This window comes from Triturus cristatus, chromosome 7 (assembly GCF_964204655.1).
Source record: "Triturus cristatus chromosome 7, aTriCri1.1, whole genome shotgun sequence".
Classification (NCBI taxonomy): Eukaryota; Metazoa; Chordata; class Amphibia; order Caudata; family Salamandridae; genus Triturus; species Triturus cristatus.
Window position 1 is genome coordinate 1,858,023,029 of NC_140590.1, and position 20,617 is coordinate 1,858,043,645.

The window sequence follows — 20,617 nt, forward strand, 5'->3', positions numbered from 1 at the left end:
AATGCTTGTACACAATTGCGTGTTCTATTTGCTGTGTATTTGCTGTTTAACCTACATTCATGAACTGTGAAAAATTTGTTATATGTCTGTCTAGAAGCTCATATCTTCAACATTTGTACCCTGGAGCTAGGGGGTGGTGCTACTAAGAGAAGAGAGATTTAATTTTTGCTGCATGGATTTTCATTAACCATTTCATCTCAATAAATTGAGTTTCTTAGTAAGCTACTTTTTCTGTTTCAGACGCAGGTTGCATTTCTTGATCCGTCTACTTGTTTTTCCCAAGAGGAGTGGAGGCTCCTGCAGGAATGGCAGAAGGAACTTTACAGGAATGTGATGAAGGAAATCCACCAGTCCCTAATCTCACTTGGTAAAGCTACGTTCTTTCTTTTAATACATTTTTAATTTGGTTTTCAGGTAAATTAAACAATATCAGGTCTCTTAGTGTTTCATACAATAAGAAAAACTGATCTGTGCAGTACCTGATCTATAGGCGCCGATCACGATCCTGTAAAAACCGGGTACGAACTGTCGGACGGAGCATATTCTCCGTCCGACGCGTACCCGGTCGTCAAAATATACAAACATGGAATTACGATTCGCACGGGAACACCATTTCCGTACGAATCGTAAAAAACCCTGACCGAACAAAATAAACCTACAAATGCGATCCGGGAAAGCGCCGACCTGACGTCGGGACGCTCGCAGCCTGCCATTCACGAACCAGGAATTACGTTTCGCACCGACGTCATCCCGCACGGTGAATATTTTCCGGCTGCCAAAAACTGCCGGGAAATCAGGACGACGCGAACAAGGACTACCAGTACGCGACGGACAGACAGGACGACGCGAACAAGGAGGACCAGTACGCGACGGACAGACAGGACGACGCGAACAAGGAGTACCAGTACGCGACGGACAGACAGGACGACGCGAACAAGGAGGACCAGTACGCGACGGACAGACAGGACGACGCGAACAAGGAGTACCCGTACGCGACGGACAGACATGGACCCGAACCTACGTGTCATCCCGGCCCTCATAGCAGTCGACCTCCTCTACAGGTTCGGACGCAGACGCCGCAGAAGGTCAGAACAACTAAGGGAGGGGGGAAAGTGGGGGGGGGGGGGTGGCAGGACCAGGGCAGGCCACAAACCCCCCACCAAAGTCACACAGCACACATGCCCTGGACATACCTGACTCCCAGGCCCTGGTCACTACGAGGGGGTGGGGGCGTGTCCAGCTAAGCCAGCGACCGCCACAACGGAAGTCCTTCACGACGCGAACCGGCAACACAACCAGACAGGTATGTCCCGTACCCACGCCTGAAGAGCGTGGGTACGAGTCGTACCACGCCCACACCCACGTCACCCCAACAATGGCGGGACGGCTCGTACCCACGTGGCAAAGGCCTGGGTACGGGCCGCACAAGCATCACATAGCGTGGGGACGGATATGTACGGACCGTACCCCCACCCCGTATGCATGGAGCGTACCCCCACCCCAACAGTGTAAGTACGACCCGTACCCTCACCCGCGTATGCAAGGAGCGTACCCCCCACCCCAACAGTGTAAGTACGACCCGTACCCCCACCCGCGTATGCAAGGAGCATACCCCCCATGCCAACAGTGTAAGTACGACACGTACCCCCACCCGTGTATGCAAGGAGCGTACCCCCAACCCCAACAGTGTAAGTACGACCCGTACCCCCACCCGCGTACGTATGGAGCGTACCCCCACCCCAACAGTATAAGTACGACCCGTACCCCCACCCGCGTACGTATGGAGCGTACCCCCACCCCAACAGTGTAAGTACGACACGTACCCCCACCCGCGTACGTATGGAGCGTACCCCCACCCCAACAGTGTAAGTACGACCCGTACCCTCACCTCGAATGCATGGAGCGTACCCCCACCCCAACAGTGTAAGTACGACCCGTACCCTCACCTCGAATGCATGGAGCGTACCCCCACCCCAACAGTGTAAGTACGACCCATACCCCCACCCGCGTACGTATGGAGCGTACCCCCACCCCAACAGTGTAAGTACGACCCGTACCCCCACCCGCGTACGTATGGAGCGTACCCCCACCCCAACAGTGTAAGTACAAAACGTACCCCCACCCGCGTACGTATGGAGCGTACCCCCACCCCAACAGTGTAAGTACGACCCGTACCCTCACCTCGAATGCATGGAGCGTACCCCCACCCCAACAGTGTAAGTACGACCCATACCCTCACCTCGAATGCATGGAGCGTAGCCCCACCCCAACAGTGTAAGTACGACCCGTACCCCCACCCGCGTACATATGGAGCGTACCCCCACCCCAACAGTGTAAGTACGACCCGTACCCCCACCCGCGTACGTATGGAGCGTACCCCCACCCCAACAGTGTAAGTACGACACGTACCCCCACCCGCGTACGTATGGAGCGTACCCCCACCCCAACAGTGTAAGTACGACCCGTACCCTCACCTCGAATGCATGGAGCGTACCCCCACCCCAACAGTGTAAGTACGACCCATACCCTCACCTCGAATGCATGGAGCGTACCCCCACCCCAACAGTGTAAGTACGACCCGTACCCCCACCTGCGTACGTATGGAGCGTACCCCCACCCCAACAGTGTAAGTACGACACGTACCCCCACCTTGAATGCATGGAGCGTACCCCCACCCCAACAGTGTAAGTACGACCCGTACCCTCACCTCGAATGCATGGAGCGTACCCCCACCCCAACAGTGTAAGTACGACCCGTACCCCCACCCGCGTACGTATGGAGCGTACCCCCACCCCAACAGTGTAAGTACGACACGTACCCCCACCTCGAATGCATGGAGCGTACCCACATCCGTGTATGTCATGAGCGTACATATTGTGAAATAGGAGGGGTGTGTGCAGAGTCCTCCCAGCAGTGCCCAGAGACAGGAGGGGTGGGGGCCTATCACTCCCAGCAGTGCCCAGACACAGGAGGGGTGGGTGCCTATCACACCCAGCAGTGCCCAGAGACAGGAGGGGTGGGTGCCTATCACTCCCAGCAGTGCCCTGAGACAGGAGGGGTGTGTGCAGAGTCCTCCCAGCAGTGCCCTGAGACAGGAGGGGTGGGTGCCTATCACTCCCAGCAGTGCCCTGAGACAGGAGGGGTGTGTGCAGAGTCCTCCCAGCAGTGCCCAGACACAGGAGGGGTGGGTGCCTATCACTCCCAGCAGTGCCCTGAGACAGGAGGGGTGGGTGCCTATCACTCCCAGCAGTGCCCAGAGACAGGAGGGGGTGTGCAGAGTCCTCCCAGCAGTGCCCAGAGACAGGAGGGGTGTGTGCAGAGTCCTCCCAGCAGTGCCCAGACACAGGAGGGGTGGGTGCCTATCACTCCCAGCAGTGCCCAGAGACAGGAGGGGTGGGTGCCCATCACTCCCAGCAGTGCCCATGGAACGCAAAGGGTGGAGTAGCCACAGATACCATGCCCACAAAGACCCTGCAGTACATGTACCACATGTGTGCGAGGCTGGGAGTATACGCATGCATAGGGCCAAAAAGAAAACATGTCCACATGAAGTCATGTCAATAGGCCACATACACAAGTACAATGACTACCAAGGATGCCACGAATGATGCAGGTGGAAAATGGCTCAGCATGCATGTGCAAAGGTGAAGGACTACGTCACACACCCAGCTAATGGACACACAGCTCTGCGCTAAAGTCAGGGGACACCCTGCAGGGAAGAAGTCAGGGTACACGGGGGGCGGAGCTAGCCGGCGGCTATGGCGGACGTGTGAGCGCGGAGCTCCCGCTCTAAGCCCCTGACTATCCGAACACAGGATCCTGAACAGCAGCATTGAACCGTGCACTGGTGTGGGGGGTCCCCTCTGGCACTGGGTGGTGTCATCCCGGGGGCCCGGCGGCGGCGATCGAGCCCTGGTGTGCCGATACCGGCGAGCGAGGAGCGAGGAGGCGGACTGGGCCGCGATCCCCGGGCTGTCCTGCGGCTCTCCCTGACGTGCGTCAGCCGACGTGCGGCTGCCAAGTAGGAGGCGGACCCGACCGTCGTGGTCCAACAGCCGGGTCCCCGGGAACCGGCGGAGAGGCGAGGTCCGGCGCACCGGACGCACGAACAGAGGGACAGCTGCGGTGGCACCCCCCCTTCCCCCCCTGGCTAGCTGGCTGAGTGGGCCGTCTGGCGGGAACCGCTGCCCACGCTACATTGGACCTCAAGCACCCCTGGAGCGCGGGCCCGGAGGCCCCCCCGAGGCACCTCGGAATTGGACGACGAGCTGGTGAGGCTCGCCCCCCCCACTCCCCCCCCCCCGCTGGAAGCACTGGGGGGCGGCGCAGGCTGTGGGGCGCCCGTGAGACGGGAGGCAGCCGGGACACACACTGGAGCTGCGCCGGGGTGCCAGGGTGCGGCGGGCACTTGTGGACTGCTTGGGGGTTGGCGCGCTCGCCACCCTGCCCCCCCTCGCGCTGAGGGCGCTGATCCGAGCCCGCGGGGGCTGCAGAGGGATTGCTGTTCATCCTGGCCCAGATCTGTGTCCTGAAGCGGCGGCAGCCCGATACCTGTACTGTGGAGGGCCCGGTGAGTGACGGCGGTGGCCCGGAGTACTAGACCTCGTAGCTGGCGCTGAGGCTTGGCCGTGTGTGCTGGAGGGGCCGATGGTGTTGTCGCGCGGAGAGGTGCGGTTCGCTGCCGTGGTCCTTTGAGGTGCGGCCATCGTTGCTGGCGTTATTCAGCTGCGGCCCTGGGGGCACCCTCCCTGTCCTGGATAGCAACGCCACATTTGGAGTTGGGAGGAATAACCGACTCGGGCAGGGCGCGCCCCATTCACACTCGGCCCTGAGGAGGCGACCGGACACTGGAAGCGGCGAGCGCGGCTCTTCGACTCCGCTGCCGGGCCGGCGGCTGTGACCTGGGAGACACCGGAGTACGGGACTGTGACACTGGGAGGTCGGCGCCCCGGACATCGAGTGGTGGCGGCGGTGGCCTGCAGCACTGGGCCTTTGCTTCGAAGAGGCGGCCACGAGCCGGCTGCTGACCTCCGGCGCAGCCATGGGCAAAAGTGATAAATCACAGACCAAACTGTCTTTTGACCCCCGCAAGCCGAAGGGGCCAGTCGAGGCTCCGCCGGCGCGGCCCCCGGATGGGGCGGCTGCGGAGAGCTCCATGTGCGCCGACATCAAAGCAACACTGGCGGCAATGGAAAAGGGGCTGCAGGGCAGTCTAGCCGCGATAGACACTAAGCTTGATGCGCTCACATACCGCATGGACCGCATGTCGGAACGAGTGGATAAGAACGCTGAGAGGCTGGATGCGTCCGAGCAGAGGATAACACAGGTGGAGGAGACGCAGACAGCATGGGACTCGGACCGCCGGCAATTCAGTAAACTTCTGCAGGTCATTCAGGATAAGTCCGAAGATTTGGAGGCCCGCTCGAGGAGATCGAATGTCCGCATCACCGGCGTGGCGGAATCGACGCACACAGGTCGAATGGAACTCTTCGTGGAAAAACTGCTGCGGGCACTGCTTGGAGAGGAGGTGTTCTCCCCAATGTTCGTGGTTGAGAGGGCCCATCGCTCGCTGGGCCCTCGACCCAAGCCCGGGGCGCCTGCCAGACCTATAATAGCAAAACTGCTGAATTATAGAGACAGAGACACGGCCCTGCGTGTGGCGAGGGAAAAGGGGAAGCTGCAATATGAAGGGATGGATATCTCCATCTATCCCGACTTTACGGCGAAGGTTCAGGAGGAATGCAGGCAGTTTGCACCCTACAAAAAACAGCTCCGCGACTTGGGCCTGGACTATGCAATGTTATACCCGGCGCGGCTCCGAATCAACAGGCAGGGGCAATCGCACTTCTTCACGGACCCGAGGGAGCTGCAGCGATCCCTGAAAGAGTGGTCGAGGGAACAGCGGCGTGGACTACAGGACGACGCGGCTGCCCGGGCGGAGGTCTCCGACCTGGGGGACCAGGACTAGATCACTGGCAGTGACCGCTTGATACGCTCTGTCTCCTGGCAGGGGGACGCTGCCCTGTTGCAGAGGCTGCCGCTTCCCTGGCGGCACCGCAGCGGCTGGAACATTGTTGGCGTGTAGGAGACGACGAACGCCCTGGAGGACTCTGAGGCTGCGGCTGGGTGAGAACATTCTGTTGTGTTGGGGGAGGCCCGGGTGTCGCTGCCCTAGAATTGGTGGGGGGGCGAGGGACTGGTCCTCTTCCACGGTTTGATCAAGGGCGGGATAGCCCTGCGGCTCTAAGCACTGCGAGACTTTGGTGGGTATGGCGCCTGGAGCGCACCGCACGGGCCGAGCTGCGAGATAAATGGGCTATGGCCTAGATGACTATCTGGGGGTGTTTGGAGGGTGCTGTGCAGATTCAGATGGGCTGGGGGGCTCGCCACTGACGGGCGGGCGGGGGTACCCCCCCACCGCACCTACTGGAGGGGAGGCGATATCCGCTCGAGCTGCACTGAGACTGGGGGTTTAGAGGTGGGGGCATGGCCACATGGTGGACTCTTGAGAGTTTAGAGTAGCTGCTCAACGGAGGCCCCTGCCCCAGTGCTGATAGCTCTCTTGGCCCCCACGGGGGCTGGTTCAGGGATGGTTTTGTATGGTTGTTGTGGGGTAGGGAGGGGGGAGGGACGGGGGATCTGTCTGGCCAGGTTGGGGACGGTCGGCTGTGGGTGGGGGGCTGGGAAGTTAGGGGGACGTTCTGCCTTGGGCATTTGTGATATGCACTGTCTTTCGCGTGGCAAGCTATTTGACTCACAGGTGTGTGGCTGTTTCAGACTGTCTGGACCTGAGGGGTGGGCGGGGACTCCCAGCTGCCCTATGTGCAGAGGTGGTTGTTGTATGCTTAACCGGGATGACTGGAACGGGTGAACGGATGGGTGACCCTGGTGGGGAAGCTCTTAGGGCGCTGACGTGGAATGTCCGGGGGCTGAATGACTATCGCAAACTCAGAAAAGTTTTAAACTATCTCCACCGACATCACATTGACCTGGCACTGCTTCAGGAGACTCACCTTCCTCTTACAAGTAAATTGTTAGCGGCGAAGGGCCTGGTGGGCACCAGCGAGGCAGCAGGCTTTACATCGCACTCCAGAGGGGTAATTACCTGGGTAAACCCACGATCGAGACTGCGGTTGACGTCGCTGATCTCCGACCCGGGCGGGCGCTACTTAATAGCGAGGTGCGTGGGTAAGGGCCACGACTTGATTGTGGTCAATGTATACGGCCCTAACTATGATTCCCCTGACTTCTCCGACGCACTGGCGGCACAATGTAGGCTGCACGTGCCCACTGGCATGGTATGGGGTGGCGACTTTAACTTCACATTCAATCCGGAGTTAGACCGCTCCTCGGGGCCGGCCCGCCGCCCGGCGACCGCCGCCCTACACATGCAGGCGGAGTTGATCAGGCTCGACATGCTTGACGTCTGGCGACATCGCCACCCGGGTAAAGGGGGCTACACGCATTACTCGCCATTTCACGATGTGCACACCAGAATAGACTACTGGTTGGTGTCCCGGTCGCTGCTCGCGTGCGTTAGGGACTGCGAGGTGTTGCCGCGCACTTTGTCGGACCACTCCCCTCTACTGCTAGCCCTGACTACTCCGCATAGGCGAGTACCGCCGTTCACGTGGCGGCTGCCGCCGTATTCACTGTTGGACGACGTGTTCCGTGGGGAACTGGCGGACGAAATAGACTCGTTCTTCGAGGTCAACGCAGGCACAGTACAGAGTTTCCAAATAGTGTGGGACTCGTTCAAGGCTTATATTCGTGGTGTAGCAATGACTAAGCATTCGGGAGTGCTTAAATCCATCCGGCGGCGGCTCGGGGCCCTGGAGACGCAGATAGCTCAACTGGAGATGAGTCAGGGGGCTTCGGTGGACCCTGAGGTGGCCACGAGGCTGCAGCACCTGGTCACTGAGTTCAACAGTGAAGCGGACCGAGAGGTGCAACATATGGGGAAGTACGCCACAGCCCGCACGTACGGGGAGGGTGAGCGCCCGGGATCCTTACTTGCGGGAATACTGCGTAACTCTAGGCGACCCCTGGTCATTGATGAGCTCGTCACTGCTTCGGGCGATGTGATTACCGAGGAGGCGGGGATCATAGAAGAATTTAGGGCCTATTACGCTGGACTGTATAAATCTCAGTCCTCGCACATGGAAGAGGAGATAGACGACTACCTCAGCTACCTTAAAATGCCGTTCTTGTCCAACTCGCGGCGGGAATTCTTGGCGCTGCCCAAACAAAAAGACGAGATCTTGGAGGCTTTGGGAAGTATGCGGGCGGACACTGCCCCGGGAGAAGACGGGCTGACGGTGGCCTTTTATAAAGCCTTCCAGGACCAGCTCCTCCCGCACCTTATGGCCCTTTTCGACGACATATGTCTCGAAGGTAGTATGCCCGACACGATGCGAGAGGCCCTGCTTGTTACAATTCTAAAACCCGGGAAGCCTCCCAACCAGTGCGGATCCTACAGGCCACTCTCACTGATCAATGTCGATGCCAAAATATATGCGAAGGTGCTGGCCACGCGTTTGGCGCTTCTGGTGCCGGAGCTCGTGGCGCCGGAGCAGGCGGGCTTTGTCCCATCCAGGAATCTCACGTACAATATCCGCACGGTCCTTGGAGTCATGCAACATGTGCGCCCAGAGAGTAAGGCCATAGCGCTCTTCCTTGATATGGAGAAAGCGTTTGACTCAGTGGAGTGGCCGTTTATGGTGCGGGTGCTGAAGAAGCTTGGGCTGGGAGAGCCTTTTCTGCAGATGATCGGGGCTTTGTATTTTAGACCCACTGCCCGGCTGCGCCTCGGAGATCGTGTCACGGAGCCGTTTGCAATCACTAGAGGGACCAGGCAGGGTTGTCCTCTCTCCCCACTTCTTTACGCGCTGGTGGCGGAACCCTTAGCGTGCGCAATAAGAGAATACCACAGATTCGAGGGAATTAACTTTCCCTCTTATAAGATTGGTATTTCTACCTACGCGGACGACACGCTACTGTACATCAGAGACCCGGAGGAGAATCTCGCCTCTATCCTGCGGGAGGTGGTCCGGTTTGGGGCGCTGTCGGGCCTCAAAGTCAACTGGAACAAATCGCTGGCATTTCCGCTGACCCCGGCAACATTGCCGTTTCCTATGGAATACCCCTTGCAGTGGACAACGGACTCAATCCGCTACCTGGGCATTCGGCTGCACAGGGACCCGGAGGTCTTGCTGAGGGAAAACTATGGGGTGGCTTATTCCAAACTCGTGGATGAGGTGGAAGAGTGGAACAGGCTGCCTCTCTCGCTGATGGGCAGGATAGCCATTATGAAAATGATCATCCTACCGCGATTTCTGTTCCTCTTTACCAACATTCCTATAGTGCTACCCAGGTCTTTCTTTGCACAGCTGACTCAGACCCTGGTCCGACTGGCTTGGGGTGGTAGACAACCGAGAGTCCAGTGGAAAGTGCTGACGTTGCCATACGAGATGAGGGGACTTGGAGCTCCGGACCTGGAGAGCTACTACAGGGTGGCGCAGGCGTCCCATCTGCATGCGTGGATACACGCCGAACCAGATGTCCCACATGTGCTACTGGAGCGCTTGTTCGCAGATCCGGTACCACTCCCGGCGACGATCTTTCTGCCCGTGGATCGGAGGGCGGGACTGTTGGACTCGCTCGGAACTACCAACCACGCGTGGCACATGATTATGAAACGGCAGGATTGTGACCTCTTATACTCCCCGCTGATGCGGGTGGAGTGGGCAGTTTGGCTCTCTCCTCTGCGGGAAGCAGGGGTGACGCGAGCGCTGGGTGCTTTGGGTATAGTTAGGATGGCTGACCTGTTCCAAGACGGCGTGGCTAAGACGCTGGAGAGTGTTGTATCGGCACAGCCGAGGTGCACGTTACTCCAGCGCTTTCAATTCCACAGGGTTCGGAGCGCACTGCTGTCTCTTCTGGGGCCGACTGCGGCGGAGCCGCCCGAGATCCCGGAGCTTACCTATGTCATTAAAACTGCGGCGCCGTCCAAACTGGTCTCGATACTCAAAAAGTTTGGGGATCAACACAGGGAGCCCCAGTGTTCTGCTGCGCGGCGAGCCTGGCAGACGGACCTCGAAATGGACATTTCGGATGAGATGTGGAGGTACTGCTGCTCCAGCACTAAAAAGGTCTCTTTGAACGGTCGACACCGATTAATACACTTTAAGTTCTTGCAGCGGGTCTACTACACCCCTGAAAGACTACATAGGTATGGGTTGCGCCCCACGGCGGAATGCGAGCGTTGCCATGCTCTTGTGGCTGACTTCCTACACATGGCCTGGCTTTGCCCAGGTGTGGCCCGGTTCTGGACGGCGGTATTCCGTGAGTTGAGCCAGATCTTGGAAAAAGAGATCCCCCCTGATCCAGCTCTGGCGCTTTTGGGCTACTCCAGGCCACTTCCGCGGGCGCTGAGGCGTCTGGCGGATGTGGCGTTGCTGATTGCGAGACGAGTCGTGGCGGCCTGCTGGATGAGAGGGCCTCTTCCCACTAAGAAAAGATGGGCCAGGGATATGCTGTACTGTAGCACACAGGCGGAAACGTATAGCGAACTGTTGCCCCCTAGGAGCCGCCCCAAGAACTTCTGGGCGCTGTATAGCACTTACATGACAGCTGGAGACTCTGAGGAGGTTGGTCGAGGGGAGATGCAGCAGGAAGCCCCGGAGGTGTGCTGTGGGGCAGCGGAGGGTGTGCCACCGGATTAGGGCTCAATAGAGGTGCGATGGGCTATGATGATAGTGTGACGTTTGAGAGGGCGACTGGTTGGCGGGAGGAGGGTTGGGGTGTCCCCTGTATGCGGCGTGTGCTTCCCTGCGGCGTGCTTGCGAAGCGGAAACTGGAACCGCAGGGTTGGCCAGGCCTGGAAGCATGGGGTGTGATGTCTGGCCGGAGTTCGGCGCCCTGGTTAGAGACAGCGTGCATGAGTAGACATGAACCGGGTGAAGACAGTGGCATGATGGCGAACGGGGTGGGGGGTTGGGTGTTGAGATATGGTGTACGAAACTTCAGGGGCTTGAGCAGACTGCCGGCAGGTTGGACGGGTGGGCTGGTTAAACCACGGCGCAGGCTGGGGGTGCATACGTATCACATGCGTTGGAAGTGCTTCAGTCCGGACTATGTTATGTAGAATTGCAATGCCGCCGGTCCTCCGGGATGTCGGCTAAATGGCTGTGTGAGAGCTGCAGGACCGTAACAGACGTGTTCTCTGAAGTAACCCATTGTATAAGGAGCATACGGCAGTCTGCTATGTCTATTTACTATATCTCAATAAAGGTTTTTGAAAAAAAAAAAAAAAAAAAAAAAAGAAGTCAGGGTACACAGAGGAAGGAATACACCTTGGGACAATTGCAACATGCAGCAACTGCTTACATGAATGGAGAAAGCTAGCTAACACCGTGTGATGGCACACAGATCCCAGGGTCCCCCCTATGAGCAGCACACTACTACATTTCCCACACACCCAACACATGACCAACACACACAACCATGTAGCAGCCCCACCAACAGCAATGCCAGCAAAGCAGGAGTGTTCCAAGGGCAAAAAATAAATAGCTTTATTCAGCATGAGCAAAAAACTAGTATGAAGTAAGTCAAATATTAACAAAGCCCATAGGGCAGTCCAGGAGTCCCAGCTGGATGGGGGACACAGTGGGATGCGTGTCCCCTAGCTTGCCTGCACAGTTACAAGCCGTTGTCTTCCACAGGGGTCAGGGCATCATGTTGGGGGGAAGGAACAGGCACCGCAGGGACAGGAGGGCGAAGAGTAGGCGACGTGGGTGCAGGGATGGAGGACTCCACCACAGGGGGTGGGGCAGGGCCAAAGGTGGATTCTAGGAGCGCGCTGCACACCTCGGCAAGGTCCTCCAGGGACTCCCCTGCACCCGAAGGAACCACAGGCCCCAAGGAGGGGGGGGGGGTCAGAGGGATGGGTCGCAGCGCCACTGGGGGAGGGTGTGGACAGGGGGGGGACTCAAGCACCCTGACCGTGGACCTCCTTGACCGCTTGCGGGGTGGTGTCACTGTGGGGCTCAGGGACAGAGCGGCCATGAAGGAGTCTTTGGGGGAGATGTGGCCAGGAGAGCTGAGGGGAGGGGATTTGGAGGGAGTGGATTGGGTGGAATGCGGACTCCCACTCTGGCTGCGTGTCACACGTTTGCCCCCCGACCCAGTGGGTGTGCCTACATCACCCTGTGTGTGCGTGTCAGGAGGTGTGCGGCGGACCTTCCCTGCTGGTGTGGTGCCTGTGTCTGTTGTGGTGGGTGCATGCTTACGTCTGGGTGTATGTGGGACAGGCATGGGAGTGGGAAGTGTGGAAGGAGCAGGGGTAGGGGGTGGGACGTAGCGCTGCAGGAGACCCACTGCTGCAGTCAGTGTGGAGTCTATGGACCTCAGCAAGTTGCGTTGGTCAGCCTGCGATGAATGAATGCCCTCCAAGTATGCCTCCATGTTGTTGAGGACCTGGCTGTGGGCATGGAGGACATTAAGGATCGCAGTCTGACCAATCTGCAACTGCCGCTGGATGTCCACAGACTCAGCATTGGCGGCAGCAGTGGAGACAGGGGCAGGGGGTGCGGTGCCTGGCAGGAAGGAGACATGTGGTGACCGGGCACGTTGGGAAGGGACACGAGCACGTGGGAGGCGGCTGATGCCAATGGAGGGGGCGGTGCCAGATGTAGGGCTGCTGTCAGATGGTGGTGCAGCCACCGCCCACTCGGAGAGATCATCCTCGGACCCGTCAGCTTCATACTCTGTTGTGCCAGTCGACAGTTCCCCGGGTTCACTCTCCTCTGCCTCAGTCCCACTCGAAGTGCCAGCCCCGATGTCACCGCTGGCACTGGTGCTCGGTCCCTCCGCGCCGTCTGTGTCCATGTCTCCCTCCGTGTCCCCCGACGATGCTGTGGGCAGGGTGAAGAGACAGAAATTAATCATACACCTGTATACATATGTCACATGAGTCAAATCTACTTAGGTTACAGTGCATAGCCTGAAACAAAGGATGAGTTACAACTACAAAACAAGGTACATATGTAGGCCCTGCAAGACACAGTTGTGTGACCCACCATGCCATGGAAAAACTATGGAGAGCATGACACAATAGCAAATGAGATGACATGGAATTTTGACTGAGGAGCAAGGCCCTGGGGACAATACAGCACTGCATCTGCACCACACAGCGTGGCAGCAAATAGGGATGAGCAGGGACCATAGGCAGGAACTAGAGGCACATGCAGCATAGGTAATACTGATAACATGCCCACCCTGACTGACACGCTGCACCTTGAGTGTATGTCCAGACAAAGATCACACACTGGCCAGTCCGAGCAAGGAGATTACAGGTCTTGACATGTAGGCCATGGCCGCACCACCCACCCCCTACATGAGACAAATCTGTGGAGACACAGGAAGCACTTACATCTCTTAGTCTGGGTGAAATACACATGGGATGCAATAATTCAAGATTGCACACCAAATACCCAAGGTGCGCCTGTCCAAATAATCATGTACAAATGGGCATCATCAGATGATTGCTACAAGACACACAGGCAATGGCCACCGTGAGTATGTACTTGGAAAATCAGGTCAGGCTGGACAGTGGACACTTGTAAATACATCTCACGTCAATAAACATGGTGCCAGGGGACAATGGCACAGAGCACAACCTATGCTGTAGACACAGAGATTGTCGACATTCTCGGATTACACACATGATACCTAGGAAAAGATGCCCCTGGGGACAGTAGTGGCCACACAACTCCATGCTCCTGAATGGAAATGACTGCAACACACGCTAACATCCCTGCACTATGCGTAACGCACACTCATGCACATCATGTCACAGGCCACCACATGGGACATGCCTGCTGGAAGGCCTCGCACTCAAGAGATTAACTACCATGTCTGCAATCAGCATTAGTGCCAACTTACATGGAACCCACAAGTCCAGAACTGGACAGGGCACAGGCAAGGTCACTAAACCTGTTACACACCACCCCCACACATGATGCTGCAGGCATTGTACACTTGGAGAATGTGTCAGGCTACATAACTTTGTGATGGAGTGACTACACAGAGACCAGTGAACACATTGCAAGGTGGGGAAGGGAGGCAGGAGAGGCCTGCAACACTGTGGGTAACAGGATCTGCACAGCACCATAAACCCTGGAAGTGTATCCATGGAACAGTGCACTTACAAATGCTGGTGAAACACAACAAACACACACATGTACCTACCCCCTTCCGGCTGCTGCATCTCCTGTAGGCGCCTGTCCAAGTCAGGAAAGACCACCGCCAGCACACGTTTCTGGATGTGGGAGAGACGACGGCGCCCGCGGTTCTTATGGCTCTCAGGTGAGTCCCCCAGCAGGACCCGTGCGATCCTCCGCGTCCAGCACCGGATATCCTGCCAGCGTTTCCTCACCTGGGGCAGGCGCCGCTTCCGACCATCCGCACTCCTCACGGCGCTGACGCCGTCCAGCCATATCTTCTCCTTGGCAGAGGCGTCTACCTGTGAGGATGGACAAGTGACACTACCTCAATACACCTGGCACATGTCACAGGGACACAGATTATAACACATTTGCTGTTTCCAACAAGGCATAGTATGCATCCAACGCATTGCACCTTTGTCATAGGGACATGATCTTCTGGGGGAAGGCCAAAAGCAGTACGTGCCATTTAAAGGACACAGGTGGAATGAGGGCAACTACACAAGCAATGATCCAGGCTCACACTGTGCATCACACCCACCCCTCCTGTCTCTGGGCACTGCTGGGAGTGTTAGGCACCCACCCCTCCTGTCTCAGGGCACTGCTGGGAGGACTCTGCACCCACCCCTCCTGTCTCAGGGCACTGCTGGGAGTGATAGGCCCCCACCCCTCCTGTGTCTGGGCACTGCTGGGAGTGTTAGGCACCCACCCCTCCTGTCTCTGGGCACTGCTGGGAGTGTTAGGCACCCACCCCTCCTGTCTCAGGGCACTGCTGGGAGGACTCTGCACCCACCCCTCCTGTCTCTGGGCACTGCTGGGAGGACTCTGCACCCACCCCTCCTGTCTCAGGGCACTGCTGGGAGTGATAGGCCCCCACCCCTCCTGTCTCTGGGCACTGCTGGGAGTGATAGGCACCCACCCCTCCTGTCTCAGGGCACTGCTGGGAGGACTCTGCACACACCCCTCCTGTCTCAGGGCACTGCTGGGAGTGATAGGCCCCCACCCCTCCTGTCTCAGGGCACTGCTGGGAGTGATAGGCACCCACCCCTCCTGTCTCTGGGCACTGCTGGGAGGACTCTGCACCCACCCCTCCTGTCTCAGGGCACTGCTGGGAGTGATAGGCCCCCACCCCTCCTGTCTCTGGGCACTGCTGGGAGTGATAGGCACCCACCCCTCCTGTCTCAGGGCACTGCTGGGAGGACTCTGCACACACCCCTCCTGTCTCAGGGCACTGCTGGGAGTGATAGGCCCCCACCCCTCCTGTCTCAGGGCACTGCTGGGAGTGATAGGCACCCACCCCTCCTGTCTCTGGGCACTGCTGGGAGACATCAGGCATTCCCCCCCCTGGGACCCCCCCTACAGTACATAGCATGTGTGTCACACCTGGACACAATGGCAGAAGTCACAGTCACAAAAAAGGGACACAGTCTGTGCCAGTGGACACTGAACTCACCTGATAACCTGGTCGCCCATACAGCATGGGGTACCGTGGGAGGATCACATCCACCAAAGCCATGTTCTCCTCCAGGGTGAATGGCTGTGACCTCTCCACAGCCCTTGACATGGTTCCAGGGAATCAGTAGCAGCAGCTGGGTTGTGGAATACAGAGATGTGCAGTCAAGTGCTCCCTCATGGGACCTGGCTGCCTTATATCTGCCTTGCTGGCCCATCTCATGCACAGGAGTACAGAGTGATTGGTCACTCACATATGCATCCTATGTTTCCTCCAATCCCTTCAAACCTAGCAGTCTGTGGGTTCTCTATCTGTTTTTTTCTCCTGCATGATGTCAGCCCCACAAACACATTGCAACAAAGTAGATTCATTCCAACTGACTTCTGCTGTGCACCTTCCTGAACAAAATCAAAATTTGAACTTGGTCTCCATGACAACCAGCATGCATGTAGGCCTTAATACTTGTCCCTCATGTGTCCCCTATGTAATTTGGAGCTTCACACATAGGTACGGTGCGTTCCGGGGCCCTAGGGCACCCCAAATGCATAGCAATGGCCCATACACGCGTGCCTACGTTCACTATCACTATGGGTGTCCTCGCGTATCCGTACACGTAGTTGTACGGGCCGTACACACGCCTGTACTCTCCCTATCACTATGGGTGTCCTCGCGTATGCGTACTCGTAGTGGTACGGGCCATACACACGCCTGTACGCTCACTATCACTACGTGTACGCTTCCGCGAGGACACCCATAGTGAGAGGGAGAGTACAGGCGTGTGTACGGCCCGTACAACTACGTGTACGCATACACGAGGACACCCATAGTGATAGGGAGAGTACAGGCGTGTGTACGGCCCGTACAACTACGTGTACGCATACGCGAGGACACCCATAGTGATAGGGAGAGTACAGGCGTGTGTACGGCCCGTACCACTATGGGTGTTCTTGCGTATGCGTACTCGTAGTTGTACGGGCCGTACACACGCCTGTACGCTCACTATCACTACGTGTACGCATACGCGAGGACACCCATAGTGATAGGGAGAGTACAGGCGTGTGTACGGCCCGTACCACTATGGGTGTTCTTGCGTATGCGTACTCGTAGTGGTACGGACCGTACACATGCCTGTACACTCGCCATCACGATGGATACACATACGGCAGCACTCCCATAGTGATATGGGAACGTACACAGGCCCTCTTAGCAGCAGTACGGCGGTTTTCACACATCACAGTGGTGACAGGCAGCACACAGGAAGGAATAGGGCGGACATACTTGTCCATGGATGGACATACTTGTCCATGAATGGACATCAAGGCATTGTCTGTGCATTACTACATGTGTGGGGCACAGGTGTGACAGGCTGTGATGTGGCACATTACTCCTGAGTCGAGAAGGCACCAGATGTATGATGAGATGTGTACAGATGTAATGTGTGACGGTGCAATGTGTGCCAGGCATGCCCTTGACTCCTTGGACATGTGTGCATGTCGTACTGCACACTTGGGATGACCGACACTGGCATGGCACGGACACCAACACACGGAAGTGTCCCCTGATGCCCGTTACAGGGGTTACCACACCTGACTTGTCACTACCCACGGTGCACGATGTGACTATGTCATGTATGTGTGGGGGCTTCCCATTTGGTTGATGTTGGAGCACCCTCAAAAGCTGCAGCTGTTGCAGCAACCAACATGTGTCTGTGTGTAGATTGACATTGCACACTGTTCCGCACACCATGCCACATGTGGTTTCGGATGTGAGGTGCGCATGTATGCATGGGACACGGAGTAGCGTGACAAGGACTTGTCTGCATCCTCTCAATGAATGTGTGTTGAGTCATGACATGTGCACCTTCATGGCAAGGTGTGTGGGCTGTCCTAGTGTAATGTCATGTGACCTGTGGCTCTAGTGTTCCGCTACCAGTCTCTGCAATCGGCCTCCTACTTCTGCTGATGTGTGGGTGTATGTCACTCCTGTCTTGCGTCTGGCTGTTCACTTGCACTGGGACACAGCTAATCCCATGGCATGGCATGGGGAGGTTCTCAATCTCCGTGTGTAGCTGGGTCTTGGTAGGAGTGTCACCTGGCAGGCATACGTGTCCAGGGCATGTGGCACATACCTCACTCTGTATGTAGCATATGTGTATAGACATAATAACATGTGCTCAGTACAAATGATTTGTTGTTGTGGTGCACTCACTCTTCCTTGTCACTTCCAAATTACTGCAGAGCGCCGCCTCTTCCCCGAGCAATGCCGGACTTGGCTGCCATGCGGGAGAATGATCGGATCCGGTGCTACCGCTTCCCACGACGGTTGATTCTGGAGTTGACGGTGAGACTGGCACCACACCTGCAACCGCTGCACAGGTATCCTACGGCACTGACACCCAAGCTGAAGGTAATGGCAGCCCTACATTTTCTAGCCATGGGTACCTTTCAAAATACCATAGCTCATGTTGGTGGCATGTCCCAGAGCATGTTCTGCCATGTGCTGCATGATTTCTTAGAGGCCATGTTGATTCACCTGGATGACTTCATCAAGTTCCCAACCCCTGAACAGATGACTGGGGTCAAGCGTGGATTCTATGCCCTGGGAGGGATGCCCCATGTCATTGGGTCCATAGATGGGACACATGTAGCTTTGGTACCACCACACGCACGGGAGGTAGCGTACCGCAATCGGAAGCACTACCACTCCATCAATGCCCTTGTGGTGTGTCTGTCCAACATGGTGATTTCACATGTCTGTGCTCGTTTTCCAGGATCAGCACACGATGCCTACATCATGAGGCGTAGCAGGATGCCTGAAATGATGATGCAGCTGCGCAACGAACGAGCATGTGTTGTTGGTGGGTACAGTCTGTCTGTCCTGTATTTTGCATAGCCTACCAGCACGACCGCTTCACCACTTCTAACGATGTCCATGTGCTTCCCATGTAGGGGACGCTGGCTATCCCAACATGCCATGGCTGCTCACACCTCTCCGCAACCCCATCACGCCGGCCCAGCTCCGCTACAACACCGCCCATGGCCGGACAAGGCGAGTGATAGAGAGGACGTTTAGCCTGCTGAAGAGCCGATTTCGGTGCCTCCACAAGACCGGCGGCGCACTCCCATATGCCCCTGCGAAGGTCTGCAAAATCTTCATGGTCTGCTGCATGCTGCACAACATGGCAGTTGAGAAAGCTGTGCCACTCATCCTGGATCAACATGACGAGGACCATCCACCCGTGGAGGACGAAGGGCTTGGCAATGGGGCTAGTGATGTGGAGGATGTGGAGCCGCAAGAGGACATCCGGACTCGGCTCATACGCGACTTCTTTGCTTAGTGGTGAGTACCAGTGTCTGAGTGTGCACGCATTGGTCCCCGTGTGGCATGTGTTGTGATGTGTGTCTCCACCTGCATGTATGGCACGTGAGTCAGAGGTGTGTGTGGGTGTGTCACTGGAGTGATGGTGCCAGTGATGGTTGTATTTCCCCAGTCATAATTGTGACCTAGCATGTTGTCATCCATACATGTGTCGAGTAAATGCACATGCAAGTGGCTGTGCTTTTTGTGGCTGACTTCTTGTGTGTCTCTCTTCCCCAGGTACTTGCGCATGCCGTCTGCTGCTTGCATTGTTGTGGCACTGCTATTCCTCATGGACACGTCATCGTGTGCTGACTCAGCGTTACAGGCACGGACACGTTTGGAAGTCTCCATAGGGTAAGGGATGCATCAGGGGTGTATTGGGTGTGGCAGTTGTTCACGATGTATGCACACTGCCCCTGTCGATGTTTGGTTCCTCTGCAGACATGTAGCATCACCATGGTACACATAACATGCAGCTGGGTACACCTGAATAGATGGTCAGACTTGTTGACAGTCATCAGTGATGGGATAGTGGATTGTGATGATGGCATCAATGTGTGTAACACTGCCCTCGGTCACATACGGTTTGCATTGGCTTGACATGGTGTGGGACTTCTACATCAGCGGATCTATGGTGTATGGCAGGATCTCCGTGAGCAGCTGTGGGTGTTTAGCTGTTGGCCGACAATTGTGTGCCAGTTCCATGGCTATCACGCATTTGTGCTGCAGAAGGGGGGTGCCAGTGTTGGACCCACATGTTACTCCACATGAAGTGTTCATGTGTACTTCAAGTTGCCTCTGCAATCCCGAAAACATGACTAATAAAGGTGTCCCTATGCCTCCAAGGTGCCTCTTCTCAGTCCATGCTGGTGTGTTGCCACGGTGCATCCAGCATGTTTGGCATGGTTTCCCCTGATAGAGGCTATGTGTCTATGTGTTGAGTAGCAAGATGCAAGCTGTGTGTGTGGGCTGAGACTGTGTATTATGCATGATGTCCATGACTGTGTGGGTATAGTGACATGTGCCATCCCCATGCATCCAACGTTGGCCAGGCCCCCATTCTCTGCATCCACCGGACTCAAGCTTGCAGGACATGGTTCTGCCACCTGTCTACACATACCTGGGTGCCCCCCCAGGACACTGGACTGGATCCCTGACCTCTGCGCATGACTGTTGCTGTACTCAATGTGTCTGTCAGCACGGTTGTTCGGCCACCCCCTCAGCTGGTTGGGCCCATCACGGGTGTGTGTGGTGCTCCATGTCTGTCTTGCCTAATACACTGTGGCCCGTGTGTCCTGTGCCAGACTCAGGCCCCAGGGTGTGGATGGTTGAAGTCAAAAGAGAACTCTGGCATGTTTAGACTTTACAAGACACATGTAAGGTAATAATGCAACCAGCAGGCATCTTCTCTTCATGGTGTGAATTTTTATTTTGGGGGGGGGGGAGGGGTATGACGTGAGGGGCTTTCCGGGAGTTCAGTAGGGGAGTTGGTGTCCTTGCCATTGGAAGTCCTCAGAGTCCATGCCACAGTCTTTGTCTACATTGGTCAGACAGTGACCAGCAAGGCCATGTGGCAGAG

General features: G+C 56.8%; 2 protein-coding genes across 3 annotated transcripts in view; one reads left to right on the forward strand and one right to left on the reverse strand.

The window, feature by feature from the left end:
- LOC146813475 (uncharacterized) overlaps positions 1-20,617 on the reverse strand; it is a 267,150-nt gene that overhangs the window by 60,060 nt on the left and 186,473 nt on the right. The gene's annotated exons all lie outside the window — the stretch shown is intronic.
- The window catches only part of LOC146813476 (uncharacterized), a 57,908-nt gene that overhangs the window by 16,463 nt on the left and 20,828 nt on the right, over positions 1-20,617 (forward strand). For both annotated transcript variants that reach the window (XM_085620275.1, XM_085620276.1), the window contains exon 2: positions 241-367. In XM_085620275.1, the coding sequence (XP_085476401.1) occupies positions 241-367 (127 nt within the window). The remainder of the gene's footprint in view (positions 1-240; positions 368-20,617) is intronic.